General features: G+C 37.9%; 1 protein-coding gene across 2 annotated transcripts in view; it reads right to left on the reverse strand.

Annotated features, from left to right (window-relative positions):
- CCDC170 (coiled-coil domain containing 170) overlaps window positions 1-27,236 on the reverse strand; it is a 91,900-nt gene that overhangs the window by 51,738 nt on the left and 12,926 nt on the right. Inside the window, exons 2-5 of one of the 2 annotated variants that reach the window (XM_020986616.2) lie at window positions 21,079-21,213; window positions 18,890-19,146; window positions 12,996-13,140; window positions 10,034-10,219 (exon numbers count right to left, since the gene is read on the reverse strand). In XM_020986616.2, the coding sequence (XP_020842275.1) occupies window positions 10,034-10,219; window positions 12,996-13,140; window positions 18,890-19,146; window positions 21,079-21,213 (723 nt within the window). The remainder of the gene's footprint in view (window positions 1-10,033; window positions 10,220-12,995; window positions 13,141-18,889; window positions 19,147-21,078; window positions 21,214-27,236) is intronic. The other variant, XM_020986618.2, reaches the window with a different exon arrangement.

The following is a 27,236-nucleotide window of genomic DNA, read 5'->3' on the forward strand; positions in this document are numbered from 1 at the left end:
ATCTTTAAAATAGGAAAGAGAAGTTTTTACATTAGTAATGTATATTGTCTTTAATAATATGTTGTCTTTAATATATTATATAATATATATATATATATACTAGATTGTCTTTAATTTGATACTTTATGACTGAGTCATCAAATACCACAGTTTCTAAAGAATTAAAGTTGCATATCACCTATAGGGCAATGGACAATTGGCAACATGTTACTAATAAAGAATTGCATGGGAGACATATTCAACTATTCATTTATTTGACAGGTATTTATTAAGTGCCTACTATGTACCAGAGAAAACAGTTCTGGTCTTCAGCTTCTATCTGGGGGAAACAATGGAGACAACAGATACAAAGCAATATTAATTAATTTCTGATAGAGAAGGCACAGGAAAGAGGATTGGAATGAGCTGAACCTTGAACAAAAATAGAAATTCCCTGAAGCAGAGATGAGCAGGAAAAGTATGCCAGTCATAGAGTCAGCCTATGCTCCACAGACTGGAGACAGAATATTATGTATGGTCAAGAAGCAAACAGGTCAGTTTAATTGGAGTACATGAAAGAAAGTAATATGCAATAAGCTTGGAAAAGTAGGCAGAAATAAGATTGTAAAGGGCTTTAAATGCCAAATAGAAGCATTGGTGTCTTTTTCTAGAGGCATTTGGGAGTCACTGGAACAGCATAAAGAGTTTCTACTATCAGATTAAAATGTATGACTGGAAAAGGAGGTAAAGTGGTCATGTAGTGAGACAACCAATGGACAGTCCATGGAATCCACTGGTATCCACACAAGGTCAAGAGATCCAAAGGAAAAACCTCACCATGTTGGAAGGATACTGTATGGAAGATTTATAGTAAGACATGAACAAAATGAACAAAATCTTGTTGGACAAGATGAGAAGATATAATGAGATGCAGTCTCTACCATGCAGTCTCTATCTTATCACATAAGGAATGTACACACTAATGAAATCAAAGATCTATTGAAGCATTGAATTTGAATTGAATATTGAAGGATATTACTGAAAACATCTGTCAGAAACCACTGTTGGTGGAGTTGTGAACTGATCCAACCATTCTGAAGAGCAATTTAGAACTGTGTCCAAACGGCTACAAAAATGTGCATACCCTTTGACCCAGCAATACTGCTTCCAGGTCTGTATCCCAGAGAGATCATACAAATGGGAAAAAGACACATATGTACAAAAATATTCATAGCAGCTCTTTTTGCTGTGGCAAAGAATTGGAAATTGAGGGGATGCCCATCAATTGCAGAATGGCTGAACAAGTTGTGGTATATGAATGTAATAGAATACTATTGTGCTATAAGAAATAATGAGCAAGCAGACTTCAGAAAAACCTGGAAAGACTTGAATGAACTGATGCTGAGTGAAGTGAGCAGAACTAGGAGAACATCATATACAGTAACAGCCTAAACGTATGATGACTAACTCTGATAGACTCATCTCTTCTTAGCAATGCAAGTATTCAAGACAACTCCAAAGGACTCATGATGTAAAATGCTCTCCATATCCAGAAAAAGAACTATAGAGTATAAACACAGATCAAAGCATATTATTTGCTCTCTCTTTTTTCTTTTTTTTTTTGTTTGTTTCTTCTTTTTCATGGTTTCTTCCATTGATTCTAATTCTTCTTTACAACATGAATAATGTGAAAATAGGTTAAATATGAATGTATATGTAGCGCCCATATCAAATTGCATGTCGTCTTGGGGTGGAGGAGAGGAGAGAGACGGGGAGAAAAATTGGAACTCAAAATGTTATGGAAGTGAATGTTGAAAACTAAAAATAAATAAATATTTTTGAAAAGCAGCATTAATTGCCTATGGGGTAGGGGTGCAGGGATGGATTTGAGATAAATAATAGCAACAATGGTTATAACTTTTATTCACTTTAAGTCAAGAGGGACCAACTTTTACTTTTAAAAGGATTGAAATAATGACAAAAGATAGGAACAGTCAATGTTAGAATGGCTGTGAATTGGTGGAGCTGTGAATTTGTCCAATCATTCTAGAAAGTCATCTGAAATTACACTAAGATAATGATTAAAATGTCAACATTCTTTGACCCAGAGATCCCGTCACCAGCAATATACCCATAGGAGTTTAAAACTAAAAAGAAAGGTCCCATGAACACTAAAATATAAATAGCATCACTTTTTGTATTGGCAAAGAATTGGAAACAAATCAGATGCTCATAGACTAGGGAATAATTTAACAAATTAGGATACATGAATGGAATATTCCTGTACCATAAGAAATAATGAATATGAAGAAGGCAGAAAGGCAAGAAAAGACCAAAGTGAAGTAAGCAGAACCAGCAAAACGATAGACACAAAAACTACAACAATGTAAATGGGAAGAACAACAACAATAACTGAAAACTACGCCATGTAATTAGATTGACCGAGTATGACCCTGAAGAAGAGACAAGAAAATGTACCAGCCTCCTTTTTTTTTGCAGAGTTAGGGGGCTACAGATATGGAATATCATATATACTTTTAGATTCCATTGATATATTGGCTTACTTTGCTAAACTGCTTTTTTTCCCTTTATTATTCTTTATTATCCCCATTTTACAGATGAGAAACCTGAGGCTCAGAGAAATTACGTGACTTACATGGATCAGACAGGCAGTTGTAAATGTGAGGGGCAGGAGAGCGCAAGCTCTACTGACCTCAAACCCAGCATTCTTTCCATCGTACCACACTGCATCTCACGCTGCCCGTACCTTGAGCATCAATTGTGTTTGATGCAGTCTTGTGTTCCCTGCTAGACTTAAGATCCATGAAGGTAAAGGTTATGTCCTATTTTTCTGACCTTCACAACAGCACAGCACTTTGCACATAGTAAGCTTTGTGAATAAAGGAAGAAAAGCAAGGGTAGAAACAGTGTGACATGGCAGGACTAAGAACTACCAATGAATTCTATCATTCTACTAAGTATTTGAATCTACAGCTATTTATAATTCCTTCTTAGAAATCACTGTGACATAAATTTTTATTAATTTATGTAAATATTCTCTTAATACTTCAGTGGGCCTTAGGGCCCAGACACCACATTTAGTGACTAAGTGAACACAAACTTTTTGAGCCGTAGGCCTCAAAACATCAAAGTTTTCCCTTTGGAATCCATCCATCTGTCTTCTGGGGGGCTTTGCCACATGTCTGATATCTCCATCCTATGTCTCAACCTCTGCAGAAGACACCCAGAATCCAAATCCCCTGTCCTTAGAAAAGTTAATCCATCATCTTTCTAACTCCTGCCTCAGGACCAAGCTGGATTTATTGGTGAGTGAATGAATATAAGTTTACCTAGTCCACTATGTCCAACTCCAGATAATCACACCACACTTCATTCACCTTCTCATCTTATCCAATCACCCAAACAAGTTATCTTGTCATCTTCCTGAGGCTCTGCACCTTTTCCTACCCATCTCCTGCCCTGTACCACTCAATACCGTCTTATATTTGTTGTCCCACTTTATTAGAATGTAAGCTCCTTGAGGGCAGAAACTATCAAACTTTTTGAATTGGTGTTCCCAGTGTATAACACAGTGCCTAGAATTTAATAAATGCTTTTTCATACATACACACATTCATTCATTCTTTCATTCAATGGATGTATGATCTCATCAACATGTGTATTCCTTCCACGGGTATAGATCAAAGCCCATTCATAGCTTCACATCCTATGGGATTCCTTTCATGTTCTCCTAGACAGCATTGTGCTAGAGCCTTTCCTCTAAGTATTTTCACACTTTATTGTTATCAGAACAATCAGTCAACAAATATTTATTGTTACTATGTGTTAGGCACTTAGCAAAGAAAAGCAAGACCATAGTTCCTACCCTTAAGGAGTTCACATTTTAATGGGAGAGATAATATGTGAATAACTAAGTAGGTACAAGATATATGCAGAATAGATGGAAGATAATCTCAGAGCAAAGGCACTGGGGGAAGGGGGGAGGAGAAGGAACAGTCTGCTTCAGAAGATAAGATCTGAGCTAAGTTTTGAAGAAACCCAGGAGAGCAAAGAGGAAGAGGTGAAGACGGAGAGATTTCTAAACAATGAGGGACAGTCAGTGAAAGGCAGAGTCCGGACATGAAGTTTCATATGTGAGGAAGATCAAGTCAACCAGTATAGCCAGATCACAGAGTACATGGAAGAGAGCCAGATATAAGAAGACTGGAAAGGTGGGAAGGAGGTATACGATGAAGGACTTTAAACACGAAACACAGGACTCGATGTCTGATCCCATAAGTAACAGGGAACCTCTGGCATTTACTGAGGGAATAGAGGGATAATGGTATACGTATACCTCACGAGGATCACTTCAGCAACTGAGTGAAGGATGAACTGGAGTAGGGAGAGACTTGAGACCAATTCTAAAACTATCATAGGAATTCTGTGTCACATGAGTAACAAGATGGAGGACTAGGCATTTTCTCTGAGCCCTACAACCTCTTAAGCCTCTCCAAAATAGAAATCATGTGCCAAAAATACAGCGACTTCAGCTGTCTTCATGGTCTAGGGCACCCAAAACCCAAAAGAAAGTTTATAAAAGATGACCAGATGCTCATTGACTCTAAGGTAACTCAGCACCCCTCCTCCTCCACATTCCATACTACCAGCAGTGAAGTTACACTAGCAGACCCAAGTACCTGACACACAGGCTTGCAACAAAATCCACCACTCCCATATCTTGGTCCCCCCTCCCTCTTTTCAGTGCCACAGAGAACCCAGTTCCAGGGTATGGAAGTTTGCTCAGGCTGTGGAAAAAAGCTAGCACCCCAACAGACAATCTTGCGGCACTAGTGCTGGCAAAGCACTGAACTTCTGGGAGGTAGGGGTTGGAGGGAGACAACCCTGTATCATCAATGCTGCAAAGCTTTAAACTTCCAGTACTGGAATGGAAAACCCTATGGTATCAGTGTGGTGCTCTCTGAACTGATGGTGGCAAGTCAAAGGACTTAGGAGCACAGGGAGCCAGGCAAGACACCAAGACAGTATATTGTGTATGGGGATGGGGGGTGGGGGCAGTGGGGAAGAGAGATGCTGAGAAGCATTGCACTAAGCCTGAGGAAAAGAGCACATTACCCAGCTGGGGCCAGTTCTGACCACCCAAAAATCACTTGAGGCAGAAGCTGGTGAACCGTGAATTGCCCAGCATGGGAAAAACCTGAGATGGCCCAAGGAAACCACCATCAGAGGAGACACAGTCAGAAAGTAAATAGAGGACCATTAGAAGGGTGAAAAAAGACTGAAATTACCAAAGATCTCAAGAAGAAAAAAACTCAAAAAACATGAACGTTAAAGACACAAATCATCAGGGAAAACATTAACAACGGAAGGATATGTAGCCTCCAGATCTAATAAATAAGTTCAGATATCTATGAAGAAATGTTGCAAAACAAAGAAAACAATCCAATATTTGATGAGACAGAAGACCCTGTGGAATGTAAGAAGAGAACCACAATACACTATTACCAAGTGGTTCAAAAGAGAAATGGAAAATATGAGAGCAGAATTTATGGCCTGCATAGCCAAAATAATGAGCAGACTAGAAAAGGAGAAATCTGCAATGGCAAGTCTCAGCAAAGGAAAAAAAGAGAAAGAGAAAACAATAGACCAGGAATTCAAATACACAGAAATGAAGGACAATCTAAAAAAAGACAATAACATTAAAAGAAACTCTGCTCACTATGCAAGCAAAACATACTGATCTCAAAGACAGGATGCACAGAGACAATTCAAGGATCATAGGCCCCCTAGAAGAACAGAACAGGACAAAAAAACTTTAACAGAATTTCTGGACACAGAAAATGAAATATCAATGGAAAGAATTCATAGATCACCTCCAGAAAAAAAAAAAGCTATAAACTCCAAGAAACATAGTGGTTAAATTTAACAATTCAATTCAGAAACAAGTTGTATAAGCAATCAGAAAAAAGACCATCAAGCAACAATGAAATGAAATTCAAGTAATGCTAGACTATTCTGCACCCACCAGAAAATGCAGGTGGGAATGGAATAATGTATTGCAAAGAGCAATGGAAGTCAGAATGCAGCTCAGGATGACCTACCATGAAATCTTGGCTTACCTACAAACGGAAAAAGATGATCAATAATAAAGAGGTGCTTGAAAAAATGTCTAGAAAGAAAACCATAACTGAACAGATTATTTGCTTCTTGAACAATCCAAACAACAGAAATGCATGAGGGAGGAGTGAATAAATGCAGCAGCTAAGGACAGCAACAGCAACAGAGTAGGAATGGAGAGACCAGTAAGAAACTTCTTTCCAAAGGTACACAAGAAGATGGGGTGAAGGCGAAGTTCAGTGGAGGTAGCAGTGAAGATGTAGGCCTAGGGTATATGGTGGACAGATTATGGCAACATTCTGTCTACAGATGAATCAATAATTTTGTGGGAATATATGACAAAATAGGAGGGTGAATGGGGGAAGAGGAACAAAGAAATAGAGGGGAGTATATTATGTGCTGGGTTCAAATCAAGGGATAGCTATAAGGGGAAAGTGATTTCAGAAAGAAAAGAACCTACAGAAGGAGTGAGTGAGGAGGAGGGAGGAAGGATTAAAAAGGTGCGGGGAAGAAGGAGGCCTTGCTTTGGTGGGAGTGAGGGTGAGGTTCCACTGATGAATGTTCCTAGGGACAAAGAGATATGGTCTATTAAGGGAGATGGGATTCTTGGGCTGGGTGTGGCCTAAGGGATTTTCTTCTTGAAAAGTCGACCCAGAAGGGGAAGTGTGGAACTCTTGGGGGCAGCTGGAACATGGGGGAATGGTAGAGCATGGACACAAGAAAGAGATTTTTGAAGCAAATAAGGGGGAGGAAGTAATTAGAGGGATACAGCTAAAGTGTACTTTATAGGGGAAATTACATATCTACTACTAATATACATAAGGAAAATACAAAAAGAGATTAATTAATTGAATACGTATTTTAAAAATTAAAAAGCCAACAAATATACAAATCTAAAAGAAATACAAAGGAAGAGATATTAAAAATTAAAAGGGAAATCAGTAAATTAGAACAAAAAAGCCTTGAAATTGATTGATAAAATTAAAAGCTGGTTTCTTTGAAAAAACTAATAAAATTGATAAGTTTTTATTAAACTGATTAAAAAGAAGAGAGCAGAAAATCAGACCAGTAAAGTAGCAAGTGAGGAAGATAAAATCACAGCAAAACCAGAAGAAATAAAAAAATAAACGCAACATATCATGTATAGTTATACGCAAAGAAAACTAAGAACACAAAAGAAATAAATGAATACCTTCAAACATATAAAATACCCAAAATATCAGAAGACCAGGGAGAGATCTTAAATAACCCAATCTCAGAAAATCAAATACATCTAGCTAAAAAAGAACTATCAAAGGAAAAAACTACTGGTCCTGATAGATTTATAGGAGAATTCCATCAAACTTTTAAAGAACAGTTATTACCTATACTTCAAAATTATTCTCAAAAATTGAGAAAGTAACCTACCAGAATTCTTTTATGAGACAAATATAGTCCTACTACCTAAATCTGAAAAAGATAAAACACAGAAAGAAAACTATAAGCCAATATCATTAATGAATATTGATTCAAAATTTTTAAACAATATACTGTCAAACAGACTACAGTGATTTATCTAATAAATTATTCATTATAACCAAGTGGGATTTATACCAAGAACTCAAGCATGGTTCAATATCAGGAATACAATCAATATAATTAATCATATTAAAAACCAAAACATCCAAAACCGCATTAGCATCTCAATAGATGCAGAAAAAACTCCAACACAGTACAACACTTTTGTTCTTTAAAAAAAAAATCCTACAAAGGATTTGTAATAATTAGAATAATTTACATAAAAGGACCTTTGTTAAAAAGAGTAGCCAGGTGATAAGGCTGTAAAGGTTCATAGGATGTAAAGAAGTGAAGACTGAGGAAAGATTATTAGGTTTGGCAATTAAGAGACTACTGGTAACTCTGGAGTAAGCAGTTTCAAGTGCATGATGAATTAAAAAACAAGACTACAGAAGCTTCAGATACTAGTGAAAGAAGAAAAAGAAGAGACACCTAGTGTAGATGGCTTTCTCAAGAAGTTTAACTGAGAAGGGGAGAAAAGGTATAGGACAATAACTAACAGTAATGATCAGATCAAGTGAGGGCTTTTTAAGGTTGAGGAGAGACATAGGCATGTTTGCAGGAAGCAAGGAAGAAGCTAGTAGATAGGGAGAGACAGATTAAAGAGTAGGGGTAATAAAAAGAGAAATCTTCTGGAGAAGATAGGAGGGAACATGGGACAGGATCAAGGATGGGGTTTGCCTTGGCAAGAAAAAGGGCTACCTCTTCAGCAGAGACAGAGACAATAGAGAAGATAATGGGGAAATATGTCTGTATAGCCCAAGATGAAAAGGAATAGAGAAGAGTGAGCTCTTGATGAATAGTCTCAATTTTTTTTGGTGAAGATTGAAGCAAAGTTTTCAGCTGAGAGGAGAAGATGAGGAGTAAGGACCAGGTATCCTCACATTGACTTTAGGGTCACACTCAGACCTGAATCTTTTGAGATTCATAAATATACTGTACAACCAGAAGAACATTTCTGTTATTAATTAATTATATTACTAAGTTCAAATAATCAGCATTATGTTTATTGGGTTTGTTGATATACACATCATTAGTCTGTGGCAACCAGTACAAGGATAGTAGACAAGATAACCTGCTCAATTCAGAGGTTATCATGTATATCATCAGTTCTCAGTCATCTTGGATCCCTTATCGGTAAATTTATAATAATAAGAAAAGAGGAAGTGCTAATGTGTTGTAGAACTATTGTTTGCTGGCCTACTCCACACCATGTAATACTTTCACTATCAACTCTACCTCCTCCCCACTGATAACTTGGGCTCTGTCCCTGGGTCCCTCAGCTCTGATAGGTAAACATTTGTTTTATCTTGCCAGGTTCCCAGCTTCTTTGTCACTTCCTGTCTGGCTCCACACCACACCAATTGGTTGGTATCCTATTTCTTCCTCCTTCCAGTTCCCTTTAGGTTTTGTCTTCCCTCCTAGAATATAAATTCCTTGATGGCAGAGACACTATATTGCATAGCTTGTATCTGTATCCCACTTAGCACAATACCTGGAATATAGAGAGCTCTCAATAAAGGCTTCATCTATCCAACTATCGATGAACTATTATAGCTAAATCTCTGGTCATCACTGATCATCCTGTCTCAACTAAACACCATGTTCTTAGTGGAGACAACCAAAGAAAATATCCTTAACATTTACCCTATTTTGCCTATGGATCTCTCTATCTTTATCCTTCACCCAGCTTTTGAAATATAATCTCTTTCACAAAGTAGGACTGCCTCTAGTTCTCCTTGTTTCCCATAATCATTTTTATTTGAACATGGCCTCCTTTAACAACAATTTAATCTTCTCTCTTTATGGTTTCATTGCTTCAAGGATTCAACCCAGTCTATTTTTTGCTTTGTAAAAACAAATCATTTTAATAGTATACAGTTATTGGTTTACACAGAATAATTTGTTGTCCCAGGATTTTAAAATTCAAGGCTGCAGATATAAAATTAAAATACAGTACATATTTAATTCTCATTTTCAAATATTTCAGACAAAACAGAAGTCAGAGATGAGATGATTTATTTTGCCTGGATAATATTTAGAGCTAAATATTCTTCCTCTACAATGTCACTAAAAAAGGCATATTTTATCAGAAGCATTCACTTTTCCATGATACACATTAGGAAGAAATAAACGGTACGTTCATTTCCATGAGGGCCATACAGTTCACCAAAGCTACTTCTAAGGAGATGCTTGCCTTTTTTTTCCCCTCATTAAAGTCAGTCTGCTCAGAGCAATGACCCTGCTTCCTCTTGGCCAACTCTGCTTTACAAATGTGAGTCCTGCAAGTACGCATGCACGACACACACACACACACACACACACACACACACACACACACACCCTTCACATAGTGTACCTTGTTCAGCATTTCTTTCTCTTCAATGCAGGAGGCAGTTTTTTTCTGCTCTTTGTTTACTTCTGAAACCAGTCGCATGATGGTCTGTCTACTGGCTTTTGCCTCCATCTCATGGACATTTATAGTCTCTTCAAGAGTAACAATCTGTTCTTGCTTAAGTGTGTTTTCCTTATGCAGCTCCCTAACCTGAAGGGAATGAAAAATAAAAATGAACAACTTTTTATGCTGCTTTCTATGAGCAAGTGCTAATCTCCACACAATTCAGTGGGCTAACTGATCCAAGTAGCAAAAAGAACAAATGCTACATTGGCCTGAAAGATCACATTTTCAAAGCAACCTCTAAATTCTGAAGATATAAGTCTACTAAGCAGTCAAGTTAGTATTAATCCAAGAGTAGCCTTAAGGAAATAGTGGCAGGACTCTGACATTTTCCAAATTGTAAAATAAAGTATATACTTATCGAGTCTCTGACAGCAGTATTACAGGTATAGAAATTATTTTAGTGCAATGTGGCAAGAAAAGATGACAGCAGTAGGAATGAATGTCAAGTATTTGTAAGAGGACTTTTAATTGGGAATTGCATATGTCACAGTACTGAATGCAATTATCATATAGTGGTGGTGGTGGTGGTGGTGGTGGTGGTGGTGGTGGTGGTAGTAGTGGCAGTAGTAGTAGTAGTGGTAGTGGTAGTAGTAGTGGTAGTGGTGGTAGTAGTGGTAGTGGTGGTAGTAGTGGTAGTAGTGGTAGTAGCAGTAATAGTAGTAGTAGACACTAGCATTTATATAGCACTTTATGTTTTGCAAAGTTCTTTACAAATATTATCTCACTTTATCCTTACAACAACCCCATTTTACAGAACAGAAAACTGAGAGAGAGGTTAAGTGACTTGCCCAGGGTCACACAGCTAAAAAGTGTCTGAGGTCATATTTGAACTCAGGCCTTCCTGCTCCAAGTTCAGAGCTCTGTACACTGTGCTACCACGTCAATCCCATCCATATGAAATATACTTTGTCAACTTATTTCACTAAGAGGTACTTTTGAAAAATCTTTTTTTTAAAAAAACAGCTCCTAGTTTTATTTATTAATTCAAGGGTTTTTTCTTCTTTTTTTTCTATTTAATTCTATTTATCTCTTCCTTGATTTTCAGAATTTCTATTGAGGACCAATGAAAAGAATGCTCTTAACCTCCAACCTCTTAACAAAAAAGTGATTGACTCAAGATGCAGAATAAGAGATACATTTTTGAACATGGCCAACGGGAATTTGTTTTGCTTGACTACGGTTCAAAGCACTGGGTTTTTAAGACTCAGGACCTTGAAGTTATAATAACTGAGCTTGACCTAATGAGAAAATGAGACCTCCCTTCTTTGTGGAAGTAACGAAGTATAGGTGTAGAACTAGCAGGTTCAGGTTAACGGGCCAGTGATCGATTCTACTTGGGACAGAGAGAGTGCCTAGATTCTGATAGAGACCAAGGGCAAAGAAAACTTGAAAGAGACAAGATGTCCCTTCTCCAAGGCCCAGTGGACATTAGAGTCTCTTACCAGGGGTTGTTGTATATGGTAAGTTATTTTAAGTTTTCTAAGTAATCCCCTAAAGGAGGTGGCACAGTGGATAGAGCTCTGGCCTTGGAGTCAGGAGGACCTGCGTTCAAATCCGGCCTCAGACACTTGACATTTACTAGCTGTGTGACCCTCAGCAAGTCACTCAACCCAACTGCCTCACCAAAAAGCAAAAAAAAAAAAAATCCTAAAGGATCATGTGTGTTATTTATTTGAAGTAAATAATCTTTCATTTTAATTATAGTAATCACATTTTAATACCTGCAACATGATGTTAATTTTTTCCAAAGTGAAATGCTAATGTCATTGAGATCAACTTTTTCCTTTGATTTTGTTTCTAACTGGAAGGGTGGGTAGGCAATGTAACTTTAAAACATGTGGACAGTCAAATACACACACACACACACATACATGTGTGTATACATACGTTGTATGTTATAGATAGATAGATTGTATATATCTATTCATTTACATGTTATCTCCTGCACTAGAATGTAAGTTCCTTGAGGACGAGGAATATTGTTATTTTTCATTTGCGTCAAGAGTGCTTATTACAGTGCCTGGCATAATTGTTGTTGCTGTTGCTATTGCTGTTTGTCCTTCAATGCCATGACTTACAAATGAATTGGATTTAAGTGAGGGAGGACTGTGCAAAGTCACCAGCCTCACTTTCTCCTCCAAAGTTATCTGGGTCCAGTGGCAAGATATAGATCAGGATGCCTGGAGATGGCCCTAGACCCAGACAGTCTTCCCCTCCCTAACTGATGTCTTTTTTTTTTTTGACTAGATAAAAGAGGCCATTCTTTGGCTCATTTCTCACCTAGCCTTAATCAATGAATGGACTTGCCTCAGTCAGACTGAGACCTGGGAAAGACCTTAGCTTAAAAAGGCCAAGGTCTCCCACTACATCGGGGGCCTGACATAACAAGCACTTAATAAAAGCACACTGTTTGATGGATTGGTGATTTAATTTACCAAACTACAGATATATTTAAAAACAATTAAGCAGTCAGCATAACCCCACTAAGATCAAGTAAGCCAGAAAAGGCCTTCAAAATCATATTGATCAGGGGCAGCTAGGTGGCACAGTGGATAGAGCACCAGCCCTGGATTCAGGAGGACCTGAGTTTAAATCCAGCCTCAGACACATATTTATAGCTGTGTGATCCTGGGCAAGTTACTTAATCCCCATTGCCCATCCAAAAAAAAAATCATAATGATCAAAATCATAACTCTCTCATTTAACATAGAAGGAAAATGGAGCCCAAAGACATAAAGTGACTTAATCAAGGTCATTCAGCTGTTAGGGACAATCTCCTGATTTGTGTCCAATTTCCTTCCCACGCAATTTTTTTTACCATTTCTATAGAAAGTAAATTTTGTTAAATTTCAACAAACACCTTTGAAATTAAATGCTCCTGAGATTCCTCTTCATTCTTCATATCCATTTCTAAGCAGCCAGAAAGTTGGATTAGAAATTCCTCAAGTTTCCTGCTGTTCTCAGCTGCTTGGTTCTTGCTTTCTTCATTTTCTTTTAAACACTTTCTAACCAGCAAACAACAAATACATCAAGACTGATAATACTGGAAGGCAATGTTCCACAAGCAAAACTGAAAATTGTAAACACTCCTGTACGTATGCCAGTTTATTGTTCTCATAGAGGCTTCAACAAGAATGCTCTTTACTAAAAAAAAAAATTGTTAGCTAGGCTTAAGGACAAGCCTTTTTTTTTTCAAGCTAGTAAATTACATGTTTTGACTAGAGGCTACAACCCAATGTGAAGCTGGGAAGAACAAAAGTAATTAAAGATATGCATATTCTCCTTCCTTGCCTTGTTATAAAATGTTTCTCACACTTTATGAGCAAGCACAAAATCAGTAGTGAATTCGAGTTCAATGATATGCACCATAGATTTAAAGTATATTTAAAATAAAATGGCCATTATTAAACAGTTATCATAGGCCTTAAAATAATGCATGTTTTTTCAACTTAGCAGCCTAGAATTTGCCTCTGTCTTTCTCCTAGAGGAAGGCTAGAGGAAGAAGCATAAAATGCCCCCTAAACACTCCCTTTAAAGAGGGTCAAGAAGTTCAGCCAACTCTTCATTTTCTATCAGTCACCTTGCTTGGCTTCACTCTACCATCATCGAGCCCGGGCCTCGTAGCCTCTGTTCTCCACCTTTTCAGCTCTCCTTAGTGTACAGACTTCAGCTATTAGATTGTAAGCTCCTTGAGGGCAGGGACTTTCTCTTTCTTAATTATATCTCCAGAAGTTAGCATGCTTGGCACAGTTGTAAATACTTAACGAATGTTTATTTTATTATTGAATTGCAGAACTTAACACTAGAGGAGACCTCAGAAACCACCTAATCTAACGTCCTCATTTTACAAATAAGTCCCAACAGATAAAGTGACTTGCCCATGATTACAGAGAACTAAGATGAGAACCAAGATATTCCATCTCTTCTTAAGATAGTTTAAGACAAATTATTTTAAATTTTTCAGTATTGTCTGCTGATTTTTTTCACTTTTTGTTTTCATTGGAGTAGCAACAGATATTTTCGGGAGCCAAGGGGGAAGAGCTTTTTTGTATAGGAAGACAGAGATATTTTTCACTGGTAGGAATAAAATATAAAATTAAGACCTTTGTCAATGAAATAAAGAGCAACTAAGATAGCACAGTGGATAGAGTGCCCAGAGTTAGGAAGACTCATCTTCATGAGGTCAAATTTAGCCTCAGACACTTACTAGCTACATGACCCTGGGCAAGTCACTTAACCCTGTTTGTCTCCGTTCCTCATCTGTAAGAAATGAGCTGTAGAAGGGAATGGCAAACCCTTCCAGTATCGTTGTCAAGAAAACCCTAAACAGAGTCACAAAGAGTTGGAAATGACTGAAACAACTGAACAACACCAAGCTGAAAGAAATATATAGTAAAGGCAGAAGTGTAAGACTAAAGCACGGAGAATATTTAATTTTTGCTCTTGCCCAACTTCATTTACATTCATGTACAAGAAGACCGCTAGTAAAGTGGGCTTCCAAGTACCTTCAGCCTCCATCTAATCTTGTGGATTGTTGTATTTGGGGGGAAGATGAGTTAGGAAGCAGGGAAGCATAGTCCCTGATTTGGGTTGTAGAGAAGTGGATCACTACAAGGTATTTAAAGGAAGTTGCAATGAATTTCTACCCCTTGTCTGGGACTATAGACTTTGAATCAGACCTAAACATAGGCACGCACATACACATACACACACACACACACACACACACACACACACACACCCCTTTAGCCTGGTACTTGTTGGCTGCCCTTAGGTAAGGGCAGTGGTTCATGACTTCGGCTCCGGCGAAAGAGCTATTAGCTTGTCTTTGTCAGGGAGAGACTTTTCTAGTCACTACCCTTTAATCCATGGGTGCCAAGAACCTAAGAGATGGCCTTGAGGAACTGAATAACAATCATAATCATATGTAGCAATTAAGGTTAGCAAAGTGCTCTACAGCAAATCTGCTCTTCCCAACAGCCCTGAGAAATAGCACAGAAGATAGTAGCAGAGGAAAGATTAATGACTATGAGACCAGAGGAGATGTCTAGCTGAATGGAGGAGACTGGATAGCCATCAGATAGTAGAAGAAAGTGTGATCACCAGAGGACGTCAGCATCTCCTTAAAGCTATCAGATAGGGTAGTTATCCTAAACAGTCCCATAAGTGTGCACCTTCCATAAATGTTCCCTGAACATACAAGTTCTTAACATGTGTCCCTTCATGTAGATTCCCTGGATGTATGCCCTCAAGGCGTGTTACCTGTTCACTCGCATTCTATGTGTGTGCCTGTGTCCTCCTCCACTAGTAGCATCATAGCCTGTGAAGAGCACACCTCATGTTTGAGTAAGGTCATTCCTCAAAGCCCCTCTAAATATAAAAGGATCAGGAATGGAGCTGAGGAGACAGACAATTATCTCACCTACTGTGCTAGGCATTGTCTCCCATGCCTTCCCCACCCTCTCATCTACATAAGAGAATGGAAAAGATTTAGGATTTGAAAACTAGGAAACTCCTGAGCTATTTGATAGTTTGAAAACAAATAATCCCTGATTTATATAGCCTTGCATTCACAGTTCAAATGGAAAACTCATCAGTAAGTAAGGTGAGATCTCTGACAGCCAACCCAAGCCTCTGGTTCGGGAAGAAAAGTCCAAAGAAAAGACTAAGCCTGAGATCATTAGTTACCTGAGAGGCTCCTTATCTTTGTTCTAAACAAGATGTTGTTTATCTTTTTTGTGTCATGCACTTCTTGGGCAGTCTGGTGGGGCCTATAGACCCATTCTCAGAATAATGTTCTTAAATGAATAAAATAAGACACACAGGATTTCAAAGGAAACCAGTGATATTGAAATAGGGTGGGCGGCTTTTTGTCTTTTTGAATTTCAGTTCAAAATTTAAAAAAAAAATAGTTATCAAAATATTTTTTAACATAATCTATGGCAATGTGACTCTGGGCAAGTCATTTAAATTCATAGCACTAGAGACAGCCTCTAAAATTCTAAGTTTCAGGACAGTTACAGATCTATATTAGGAGAAGAAATTTTCCTATAGAGACAAAATCATACCTCTTCCCCATAAAATACATGGAATGCAAGGTTTTAAAACAAGAACCAAAGGAGAAAATGTTTTAACTGATAAGAAGTCTTACCCACTTACAGGCGCAGAAACCTACAGTTTTTAATCTTGCTGAGGCCCAGTCCACACAATTGCCATGGAGGTAATCAGCACCCTATGTGTATCATCTTTCCCAATCATAATGCAAGCTCTTCAAATGCAAAGATTGATTGCCTTTCTGGCTTGTATCAGTGCTTAGTTGAATACCTGGGACATAGTAAGTACATAATAAGTGCTTTATCATTGAATCAATCGACAAGTATTTAGAAAACACTTGTTATGTGCCAGGCATTCTGCTAGAAGCTAGTGACACAGAAAAGGGAAAACACAGTTCCTTCCCTCAAGGTGCTCACCTTATAACGGGAGACACCACAGGCAACAACTAAGTGTGTGTACAAGGGCTATCCAAGCATAAATGAAGCATCAATGTCAGAGTGTGGGGACCAGGAAAGGCCTCTTCTAGAAAGTGGGATTGGAGCTGAGTCTTTAGAGAAACCAAGGAAGCCAGAAGGTGGGGAGGTAAGGAGGGAGAGCGTTCTGGGCATGGGGCCAATGAAAAGCCTATCTCGATATTCCCATGTTTCAAGAAGAAAAGTCATCTTAGGTCACTTCCTCACTAAAAGGAATGTTTTCTAATCGTTGCAAAGAGAACAATCAAGTTTAATCCCTGGAAATGAGAGTAGCCAGATCAAAGTCCCAATCAACTACAAATCCTCAAGAAGCAGAAAGATGGGACAGCCAAACAAAATCATTCAAGTTTACATAAGCTTGTGCTCCAATACGGAGTTTTCATTTCAGAATTTCAGATGAGCTTTCTGAAATACCAGTGGCCATCTCAAAAACTCTAAAAGGCCATTAAGAAGTACTTTAATGGTAAAATGGACTCATTACAATAATTGGTACCACTTTTTACAGACAGTACATGGCAATCATGATTACTGCTTTCCTTCCTTGCCATGTTTATTTTTTTTCCTATAAACTCTTTCACTGTACTCCACATGAAATAAACCATATAATTACATGTCCTCAAAAGCATATCATATTTCTACTTAGAAAAATATACAACAATAAAAGATTAGTTTTGCTGTGACTCATTTAGCTGTTCCTTTTTTGAGGCTATAAGAATCGTATTCATTATTTGGGACTCAAGATAGGCCCCCAACAGATTCTATTTTCCCTCTCAGCTACTCCACCAGAAGAATGCCTAAGAACTATGTTGGGTGAGGTTAAAAGCCTGGAAAGAGTTGAGGCCATCTATGTATTCTTAATAAAAGCAGGAATCTGAAACAAAGCTGATTGAGATGGAGAGCCATCTCTGAAGTAGTTTTTCCTAGGTTTAATTCTTTGCCTTTCCCCCTCACATTCATTTGCATGGGAAACCATCTAAGTGGTCAGATTCAACCCTTTCCAGGCTTTGATCCCCTCGATATACTTGTTATCTTATGACCTCAATCTTATTTTTTACAAACTCTGTCTCTCTATATTTTTGGTTGATTTACTAAAAATAATAATGGCTAGCACTCATATAGTACTTTGGGTTTTTAAAGTGCTTTACACATACTAATCTCATTTCATCCTCACAATCTTACAGGCAGGCACTCTCACTATCCCGATTTTGCAGATGAGGAAACTGAGAAAGAGAGAGGCTAAGTGACTTCCCCAAGGTCACAGAACTAGGGTCTGAGACCAAATTTAAATTCCTGTCTTCCTAACTCCAAGTCCAGGTCTCTATCTACTTCGCCACCTAGTGGCCTCAAAAAGTCTTTACTGCGATTTGGGGCAAATGGTGTTTTTTTTAAAGGTTTAAATGTTTCAAATCCTTATTTCGCTAGCTCCTCCCTTTTACAGGGCAACCACAAATCCAGTTTGGGGTCAGTTACTAGCTTTTGCCAGAATTCAATGAAGTTAAATGAACCCTGTTTACAAATAGGTTCAAAATGATGAGTGCACCCCAGTGTTAATATCAGAAAAATGGTAGTTGTAACTGACAATTATTCTGTACTTTCAATGTTTAGAAGGCAGGTAGGACAAGAATTGCTGTCCCTATAAATCAACCAACAAACATTTATTAAGTGCCTACTATGTGCCACATCCTATTAGGCACTAGAAATCAAAAGACAAATTTTATAGGTAAGGAAATTAAGACTACCAGGGGAATAGGGCCATAGGGAGACTCTTATCTTAATTCTCCTTACTGTAAATCCATTCTTCCTTCTGTTACACAGGAATGACTTAAGAAATATAGCAGAGTATCCTGGGTCATGACACATCTCTCTGAAAGGGTTTATAAATGAATGTTGTCTTCTATTCTCATCTTTGATTCAACAATTTAAATTATTGCTCCAAGCAGAAGTTTCAAAATGTGAGTCTGATATTTAATTCTGTTTTTATCCATTCCGAATGAATACTGACGAATATTGAATTTGTTGAGGTTATTGTTGACATATAGATAGAAAGGACTTGTAAAATTTTTATGAGATTATAAAAACATTTAAGATCAAAAGACTTTTGAAAATTGAATTGCAAGGCCATTTTTTAAAAAGGTGAGATGCCCATCACATTGCTTTTGTCCCCTCAGACTGTATAGTCTGGTGGCTTAATATCAAATGACATGACATTTTATTTTCAGTTGCTTACTTTAATTTAACTTCCAAGTCCGTGATTTTCTTCTTCAATTCCTGATTCTCCTGGGTTGCAGCATTAGCTGTTATTTCTGTTCTCATTTTGGATGTGGCTAGTGCTGCAGATTCTTTCTCTATCTCCTGAACCCTGTCTCGCAATGACATGAGAAGAGAGGACTGTCTTGCATTGTTTTCTTTATAACTCTCCATTTCAGCCTTCAACTCTTGGCATGAGATGTCTTTAGAAAACATCTTAGACCTGAGATCCAGAAGCTAACCAAGAAACAAAGAAGTAAAAAAGAAGAAACTAAGGAACTTCGCTAATTGAATTTAAGAAACAAGTATTACAGTATCATCATTTTACCTATATTTACATTATTCTCTCCTATTGTTGATTATCTTTTTGCACTGAATCATCTTCTATATTTGAATATGAAATACCAAAGGGGAAAATGATATCAAAACAATGTTATTTATTCAGGCCTTCCTAAAAGCACTTAAGCAACTTCTTGAGTTTATTTTATTCTCTTTCAAAATATATTTGTGGTACGTTTTGCAATTGTGCACCCATTTTCAAAATCTGTGTTGCATTGTTAATATTGCTACATACTGCTTTTTAAAATGAAATGACAAACAAATAATTCATATTGTTCGTGATTTTCTAGGTATAAATATCTACACACACAATTATTCATCATGCAAAAACTGTCTCTTTGTTTACTTTCTAGGGGGAAAAAAGTGTAAATGAGAAAGAGAAAAATAGCACAGGCTTTAAAAGGACAGCCAGAGTCAAAGGAAAGTCTCTACAAAGTATATACTAAGAACAAATTTTACAGTACTATGAAAATCTAAGACAGTGGGATTCTGAACACAGTAAATACGCAAAGGGCTTTCTGAACCACCCTTCTTGTATATCTCTTTTCAATCGCCAGGGCTACAACTTCAGTTAATTAACTTACAGTTGGCAGGCTTGCAGTCATAGTGAGTTAACCCAGATCATTCCTATGAACTTAATGACAACTGGGTGATAAAAATGGATAGTGTTGGGCCTGGAGTGAAGATGACAGAGTTCAAATCTGGCCTCAGATCCTCACTAGCTCTTTGACCCTGGCTGGGCAAGTCAATGGCAAACCACTCCAATATCTTTGCCCCAAATAGGGTCACAAAGAGCCTAATAAGACTGAAAAGTGACTCAACAACAACAACCCATATATCAGCTGTAAAATGGGGATAATAATAGCACCTATTTTCCAGGGTTATTGTGAGGACTAAATGAGATAAAGGTTATGAAGCACTTAGCACACCTGGCACATGGTAAGCACTATATAAATGTTAGTATCATCATCATCATCATCATCATTATTATTATTAAAGGGGTCCCTGGTTCTTATGCAAAGAAGTAGTCTGGGACCAGCACAGGCCTTCAGAAATAACTGAACCTCTTTTAGAATTTGTGAGGCATGATACAGTGGAAAGATTGTATCTGGGTTTAGAAATAGGATTTGGGCTTAAATCTTGGGACTGACACTCATTTCTCTAGCTGTATAAGCTTGGATAATTTACTTATCCTCATTGGACCTCAATTTCCTCATCTGTAAAAATGAGGGGATTGAACTAACAACAAAAGGTCTTCCAGCTCTTCATCTATGATACAGTATTTCTATGCTATGACCCACTACAGACTTGATTCAGGAGCCCCGAATTTCCAGGTAACAGATGGGTTCCAACACACAATCAAGGATTCCAGTCATTTCAGACGGGGCCTTTTCCAAAATTTTTTCCAGAACCTAAAGGACTCAGAGTCATTAGGGAAAAGAAACCAGGAGTGGGTTTCTAAGTCTACAAGTCAGCTCAGACCAAAAGAAGATATGTGTAGAAAGATTTCAGGCTTCTTGAGCCCATTCTAACCCCAAAATAGTATCCTTAATTCTCTCCAGAGTTGACCTGAGGCTTATGTTATTAGGCAAAAACATTATGCTCTTAGATGTAAAGAATACTTAGCTCCTAAGAAATGTTTCATTGCAATCACAATGTTGGGGGTGTTACCCATTAGGAGGTAGCATTAAGACATACTCTCTCACCAAGCCATAGATAATGGTACAGGGGAAGTAAGGGTCTACTTTCTCAATAGTATGTATGGTTAACTGCTACTCACAAGAATTGAATCAGCACAATTAAATTAAGAGCAAAAAAGAGAGACCTTACCTCAGACTGAACACATTCAAATTTGACCAGAGATGCAGCAAGTTCACTACGGGCATTTTCTGCAGCTTTACGATAATGGTTTAATTGCTCACGAGTGACAGGGACATCCAAAAGATGATCCTGGAGTGTCTTCCCCTAAAAAAATAAAACCAAGAAGTGTGCCACACAATACTTTCCTCCCCAGGGAATCAATGCCAAATAAAATTTCAAATATTCTTTGTGCTCCAAATGTGTCCAGTCATATGCTGTTCAGATTCTGGTATTCCCATTTTCTGAAAGCTAAAAGAGATCCTAATGGCCTTTTCAAATCAAATTAAAACTTCTAGCTATATCTTTTAGGGCATTGCTTCAACAGATTAATTCTTAGGTCCCTTTCTACTCTGTGATTCCCTCACCCCCAAATGAAATCCTATTTCACTATTATTCTGCCTCATGCTCTACATACTAGCCAAGCAAATCAAAACTAGATAAAGCATGTAAAATGCTTTGCAAAAGGACAAACCTTGAAAGGAAGTATGATAAAACAGATAGTTAACCTTGGAGCCAGGAAGACATGGATTCAACTCCTGCTTCCACACATATTGGCTGGGTGACCCTGGGCAAAACAGCTAGCCTCTTAGTGATCTTTAAGATTATCAGTTGCAGCGAAGATGCCAATCTAAAGTGGTTATGAGAGTTTCCTCACCAAGGAGTCCTCTATACCAGCAAAATGCTAGCTCCCTATATCACACATAAACAGTGCCTGGCACATAGTAAGAACAATAAATGCTTGTTATCTTGATATAAATGTGAACTGTTATTATTAGTATTAAATGTGTTTTCATTTTTATCACCTACCACCACTAAGCCTTCATATAGACCATTCCCCTTTACTCTTTCTAACCATGCCCCTTATGTCCTTGCTAAAGACTACCTTCCTCCATGGAGGCTTTTCAGAGACCAATCAAAAGCCATATGCTTTTACATAAAGCCTAAATCTCTGCTCCTGGTTCTGCCCACTTGGGTCAAGCAGAACAGTCTAATCTCTCTTTTATGAAACAACCTTTCAAATATCAGAAGTCAATAATGTAGCCCCTAAGTCTTCTCCAAGCTAACCATCCCCATCTGAATCAATCATTGCCCCTATGCTATAATCTTTAGGTCCCTCACTGTCCTACTTACCCTTTTCTGGAAATTTTCTAGCTTCCTCAATGTCTTTCCTAAAGTGTGGCAGCCCAGTACTTGAGATACAGACTGACTGCAATGACTAAGACAGAACACAGTAGGTTTATCATCTCACTCATTCTACCTTTCAATGCAGCCTAAGAGAACATTAATAATTATTAGCTGCCACATCTCACTGTTAACTCATATTGAGATTTTTTTAAATTTTTTTTTTAGGCAATTGGAGTTAAGTGACTTGCCCAGGGTCACACAGCTAGTAAGTGTCAAGTGTTTGGTCTGAGGCTGGATTTGAACTCAGATCCTCCTGACTTCAGGGATGGTGCTCTTTCCACTTTGCCACCTAGCTGTCCCCCATATTGAGCTTTTGATCAACTAAAATACTTTGATCTTCTTCACATGAACTATGCCTCTCCCATCTTATATTTGTGAGTTAATTTTTCAGCCCAAGTGTACAATTTTATACCCCCGCTCAACTGACTTCTCCCCAGTGCAATGCATGAAATTAGAGAAAGTAGGGGACGGTTAACAAGGACAATGAAATGTTCAGGTCTTAAAATGAATTGAGTCAGAAAAATAAAATTCCACTCAAAACAACTACAGAATATATAAAATATCTAGGAGTGTACCTACAAAGAAATATACAAGAATTATATGAATACAACCACAAAACACTCTCTTGCATGTTCTAATGCCTTCCACTGTCTTCTGGGGAAGTAGAGATTTACGTGACAAAACCTTGCAGTAGGGATAGTACATTAAGAGTCTCCCTCCACCCAGTTTAAAATGCTTATCGTAACCTCTGCCTAGACTGAGACGGGAAGAAGGGAAGGGATAAGAAAGTGGAAGTCAAAAGAGCTACAGTGTTGTGATAGGAAGTATACTTTAATTTTTATAAGGTAAAAACTAGAATAAGGTCATAAACACATCTTTCTAACTCCTGAATAAAGTACTTCTGCTATCATCAAAGTGACCAGGTGGCTGACTTAGAAGTCAAAGATCACCCAAGGTCTTTTTCTAACCAATTTCATACCTATTCACTCCCATTCTATTGAATTGACCTCAATAAATATTTATTAAGCCCCTATCAAGTACAAAGCACCCTGGATTAGGTCCCCTCAAACTCCTGCTTTTGTCAAGAATCAATCCTCTGCTCAGGCAGACACTTAACATCACACCCATTAAGTACAGTTTGGTCAGTATAGTTTGGTCTTTTGTGAAAGATGTTCCATCAGAGGGCAGTTCATTTTCTCTGCCTGAAGGTAGTCTGTCTACAAGCTATTTAGGGGAAATACCTGTAAAACCTGCTTTGGGATAGAATGGTCATTCAGTTGCTGAAACTTCTACCTGGGAATCATGAAAGCAAAAGTCACCTGACAATTCTCCAACTTTCCAGTGGGAGTTGTCATGGCCACTATGTTTCAATATACAAAGCCCCCAAAACAAATCTTTCAATGAGCTTAGTAACTATTTACATTTGTCATTCAAAAGACATTCAGAAAGGGTGATAAGTATGTAATCTTGCACAGAAAATATACAGTATTTAACTGACTCTTCAACAAGATAACCTGTGTTGACTCAGTTAATGGCAAAAAGGGACTTTTTATTCCTACCCTAACTGCTAACATTTTCCAAAATAGGGCCTACATTTGAAGATCTCTTTTGGGTGGTTTGAACAGCAGTCTTTTTTGCTCAACTTACCCCACCCCGCCCCAGCCAAAATTCATCAGGAAAATCTATTCCTTAACACCACAAACATTTCCTTTAGAGGTTTAACTTTCTAGAGATAAAAAGATAGTAGCCATCTTCCTACTATCTTATATTTCATCATCATTGTCATCGATTAAAAAAGGGTTATTAATTCAGCATCTATGTTAGCTGGATACTAATTGTGAGGTACAAATCAGAAGTAACCCTTTCTTTCTATATGAGTAGAATGTAGGCTCTTTAATTATGGGGTAGAACATGTTCCTATATAAGTATATACAAAATAAATGTAAGACAGTGGGGCATGGGTGCTGTCACTAGAAACCTGGGGGAAAAGGCATCATGGAGAATTGGCATTTAAGCTGAGTTTTTCAAAAAATCAACAAGTATTTATTAAGCACTTACTAGCACTAAGCACTGTGCTGAGTACTAGGAATACAAATAAGTCAGAAAGAAAGATAGTCACCATCTTCAAGGGGCTTACATTTTAACAGATGAAGACAACACATAAAAGGAAGTTGAAAAGTGAGATCTTCAGAGAGTGGCAGAGAAAGTTGAAAGCCTGAGTCAGTAGTAGAAGAATAAAAATGTGACTATGTGAGCCTAGGTGCTCTCCTTAAAATGAAGGTTCTGGGAAGAAGCTCCCATTCAAAAGAAAATGGCCACATGAGGCATGAGAGTTATTTCCAATGTGAGAAGTCTGAAGATAAAGTGAACTTTATCCTCCTCCACAGGGAAGACTCTGTTCCTGGAACAATGGACTCTAACACATGAGTTTATCTTTCCTAGAAGCAAGCCTCCAAAGCCACTTCGCAGCTATCTCCACACCACACTTCCCTTACCCTCTTCCTTGCTCCTTTTTCTTCACTAGAATGTAAGCTTGAGGGTAGAAACTATCCCTTGTTTGTATTTCTACCCCAGGGGTTTAGCGTAGTACCTGTCACATAAGTGCTTAATAAATGTTTTCTTTATCTATCTAGTCGTCATCTGAATTGAGTTGATAATTATAAGGATCAAATGAGATAATATTTGTAAAGCACTTAGATCAGTGCCTGGCTTAATAGTGCTTAATAAATGTTTATTCCCTTCCCTTATAATTAAACCCATGCAAGTCGATGAGGTCACCAAGCGAGAGAGGATAGAATAGAGAAGATGAAGAACTGAACTGAATTTCTTCCAGGAACTTTCTGGAAGAAACAGGTAATACTGATAGTAAACATATCTTAAAACATCAGTTGATTAAATGATTACATGCCGTCAAACACTATTCACTGACCTCCCACACATGACATGGCCATCAAACTCACATAAAGCAAGTTAAACAAAAAAGGTCTCTGCCCATGAGTAAAAGCACTCATACTACAACCACAGAAACTTCCATTCAAAACTTTCCTCTCTGTATTTTGCTGAAAAGAGGAGCATTGTTCATTAGTGATGATGTCATCCATTAGTTCCTGGATCAGTGGAAGAGCTATAACCATGTATTTTGTGGCCACAGTGATTCTTTTTAGAATAGAAAAGCTGAGAGGTCAAAGTTATCCTACAATACAGCTTCCTGTGGTTTTGTGGAGAAGAATAAAATCAATTTGGCCAGTTTTACAAAGAAGAAACCAGTCGGGTGCAGGATGTAAAAAAATGATCAATTTCCTTAAAGAAATTCAGCCTCAGTTCTTTAACAAAATTTAATGTGTTAGCATTTTCCTGAGAATCACTGACCTATAGATCATCTGATCCATATTTCAAATTGTTTTCTAATCTTAAGTTGTTTCCTAGTAGGAGCTTAGTTCACTGGCAAAAGCGCCTGATGTGGGGTCCAAAGACCTGAGTTTAAAATCATGGCTTTGCACTCTACAGCCTGTGCATCCGTGGGAAGCCACTTAGTCATTCTAGAGCTCAATTACCTTGTCTGTCAAATGAAGCGATGGGATTCCCCCAGGTCTCAATCAATGATCCTTTGTTCTTAACAAAGTGAGTCTTCAACTTGCATTTTTAAAAGGAGATGTAAAATATTATATTTACAGAATATCCTTTCATCATTTGATTCTTGGATTTAGTGCAATATGAGAACAAAAATATCCAAAAACACATCTTGTCAATCTTCCTACAAATTTCTTTTAAACAGAAGGAGAAAGAAGGAGGAGGAGGAAGAGAAGGAAGAAGAAGAGGAAAAAGATGAGAGGAAGAAGAAGGAGGAGGAGGAAGAAGAAGAAGAAGAGGAGGAAGAAGAAGAGGAGGAGGAAGGAAGAAGAAGAAAGAGGAGGAAGAGAAGGAAGAGGAGGAGGAAAAAGATGAGAGGAAGAAGAAAAAGAGGAGGAAGAAGAAGAAGAGGAGGAAGAAGAAGAAGAGGAGGAAGAAGAAGAAGAGGAGAAGGAAGAAGAAGAGGAGGAGGAAGAAGAAGAAGAGGAGGAAGAAGAAGAGAGGAAGAAGAAGAGGAGAAGGAAGAAGAAGAGGAGGAGGAAGAAGAAGAGGAGGAGGAAGAAGAAGAGGAGGAGGAAGAAGAAGAAGAGGAGGAGGAAGAAGAAGAAGAGGAGGAGGAGGAGGAGAGGAAGAAGAAGAAGAAGAAGAAGAAGAAGAAGAAGAAGTCATCATACTAAATCGCAATTCACTCTTTAAAAGAGCTGGGGAAGTGGGAAGCAGCTAGGGAGCAGTGGATAGAGCTCAGGCCTTGGAGTCAGGAAAACCTGAGTTCAAATCTGACCTTAGACACTTGACATTTACTATCTGTGTGACCCTGGGCAAGTCACTTAACCCCAATTGCAAAAAAACAAACAAACAAACATGGGGACTATAAATACCAACACTCCTAGGCAGCATATTAATTAAGGATAGCATAAAAAGAAATAATTTTTAGTTTAAACTAAATAATTAGTTTAGTCCAGGATGGACAATAACAGATCATCATTCAGATGTTCACTGTGACATACTCCAAAAACACAGACTTCTGTCATTTGAGAGAAGGTACTGAGGTTAGAGTAAGTCCTTTCGTGGGGAGCAAATGCTTCAAAATTTCCCTAACTCTTCCTTTAAGAAATTTGGAGGCATCCTAGGTTTGGGGTTTTTTTTTTTGAGAGTTTAACTCCACACAGAAGGCTTTAGTAGAAAACTCAAGTGTTTTCTTTCTTACTACCAGCGAGACTCAATCTGTGCTATGCTTCACAGTTACCACCTAAAGCAATCTAATGTTAATTTACAAAAGACCACAACATAGGATTTGAGTCTGTGGCTGATTATTGGAACTGTGGAAATTGCTGCATAGGGTGGCTCAGTCAAAACCTTCTATAAGAAAAGGA

The sequence above is a fragment of the Phascolarctos cinereus genome, unplaced genomic scaffold, assembly GCF_003287225.1.
Source record: "Phascolarctos cinereus isolate Bilbo 61053 unplaced genomic scaffold, phaCin_HiC Scaffold_5;HRSCAF=322, whole genome shotgun sequence".
Lineage (NCBI taxonomy): Eukaryota > Metazoa > Chordata > Mammalia > Diprotodontia > Phascolarctidae > Phascolarctos > Phascolarctos cinereus.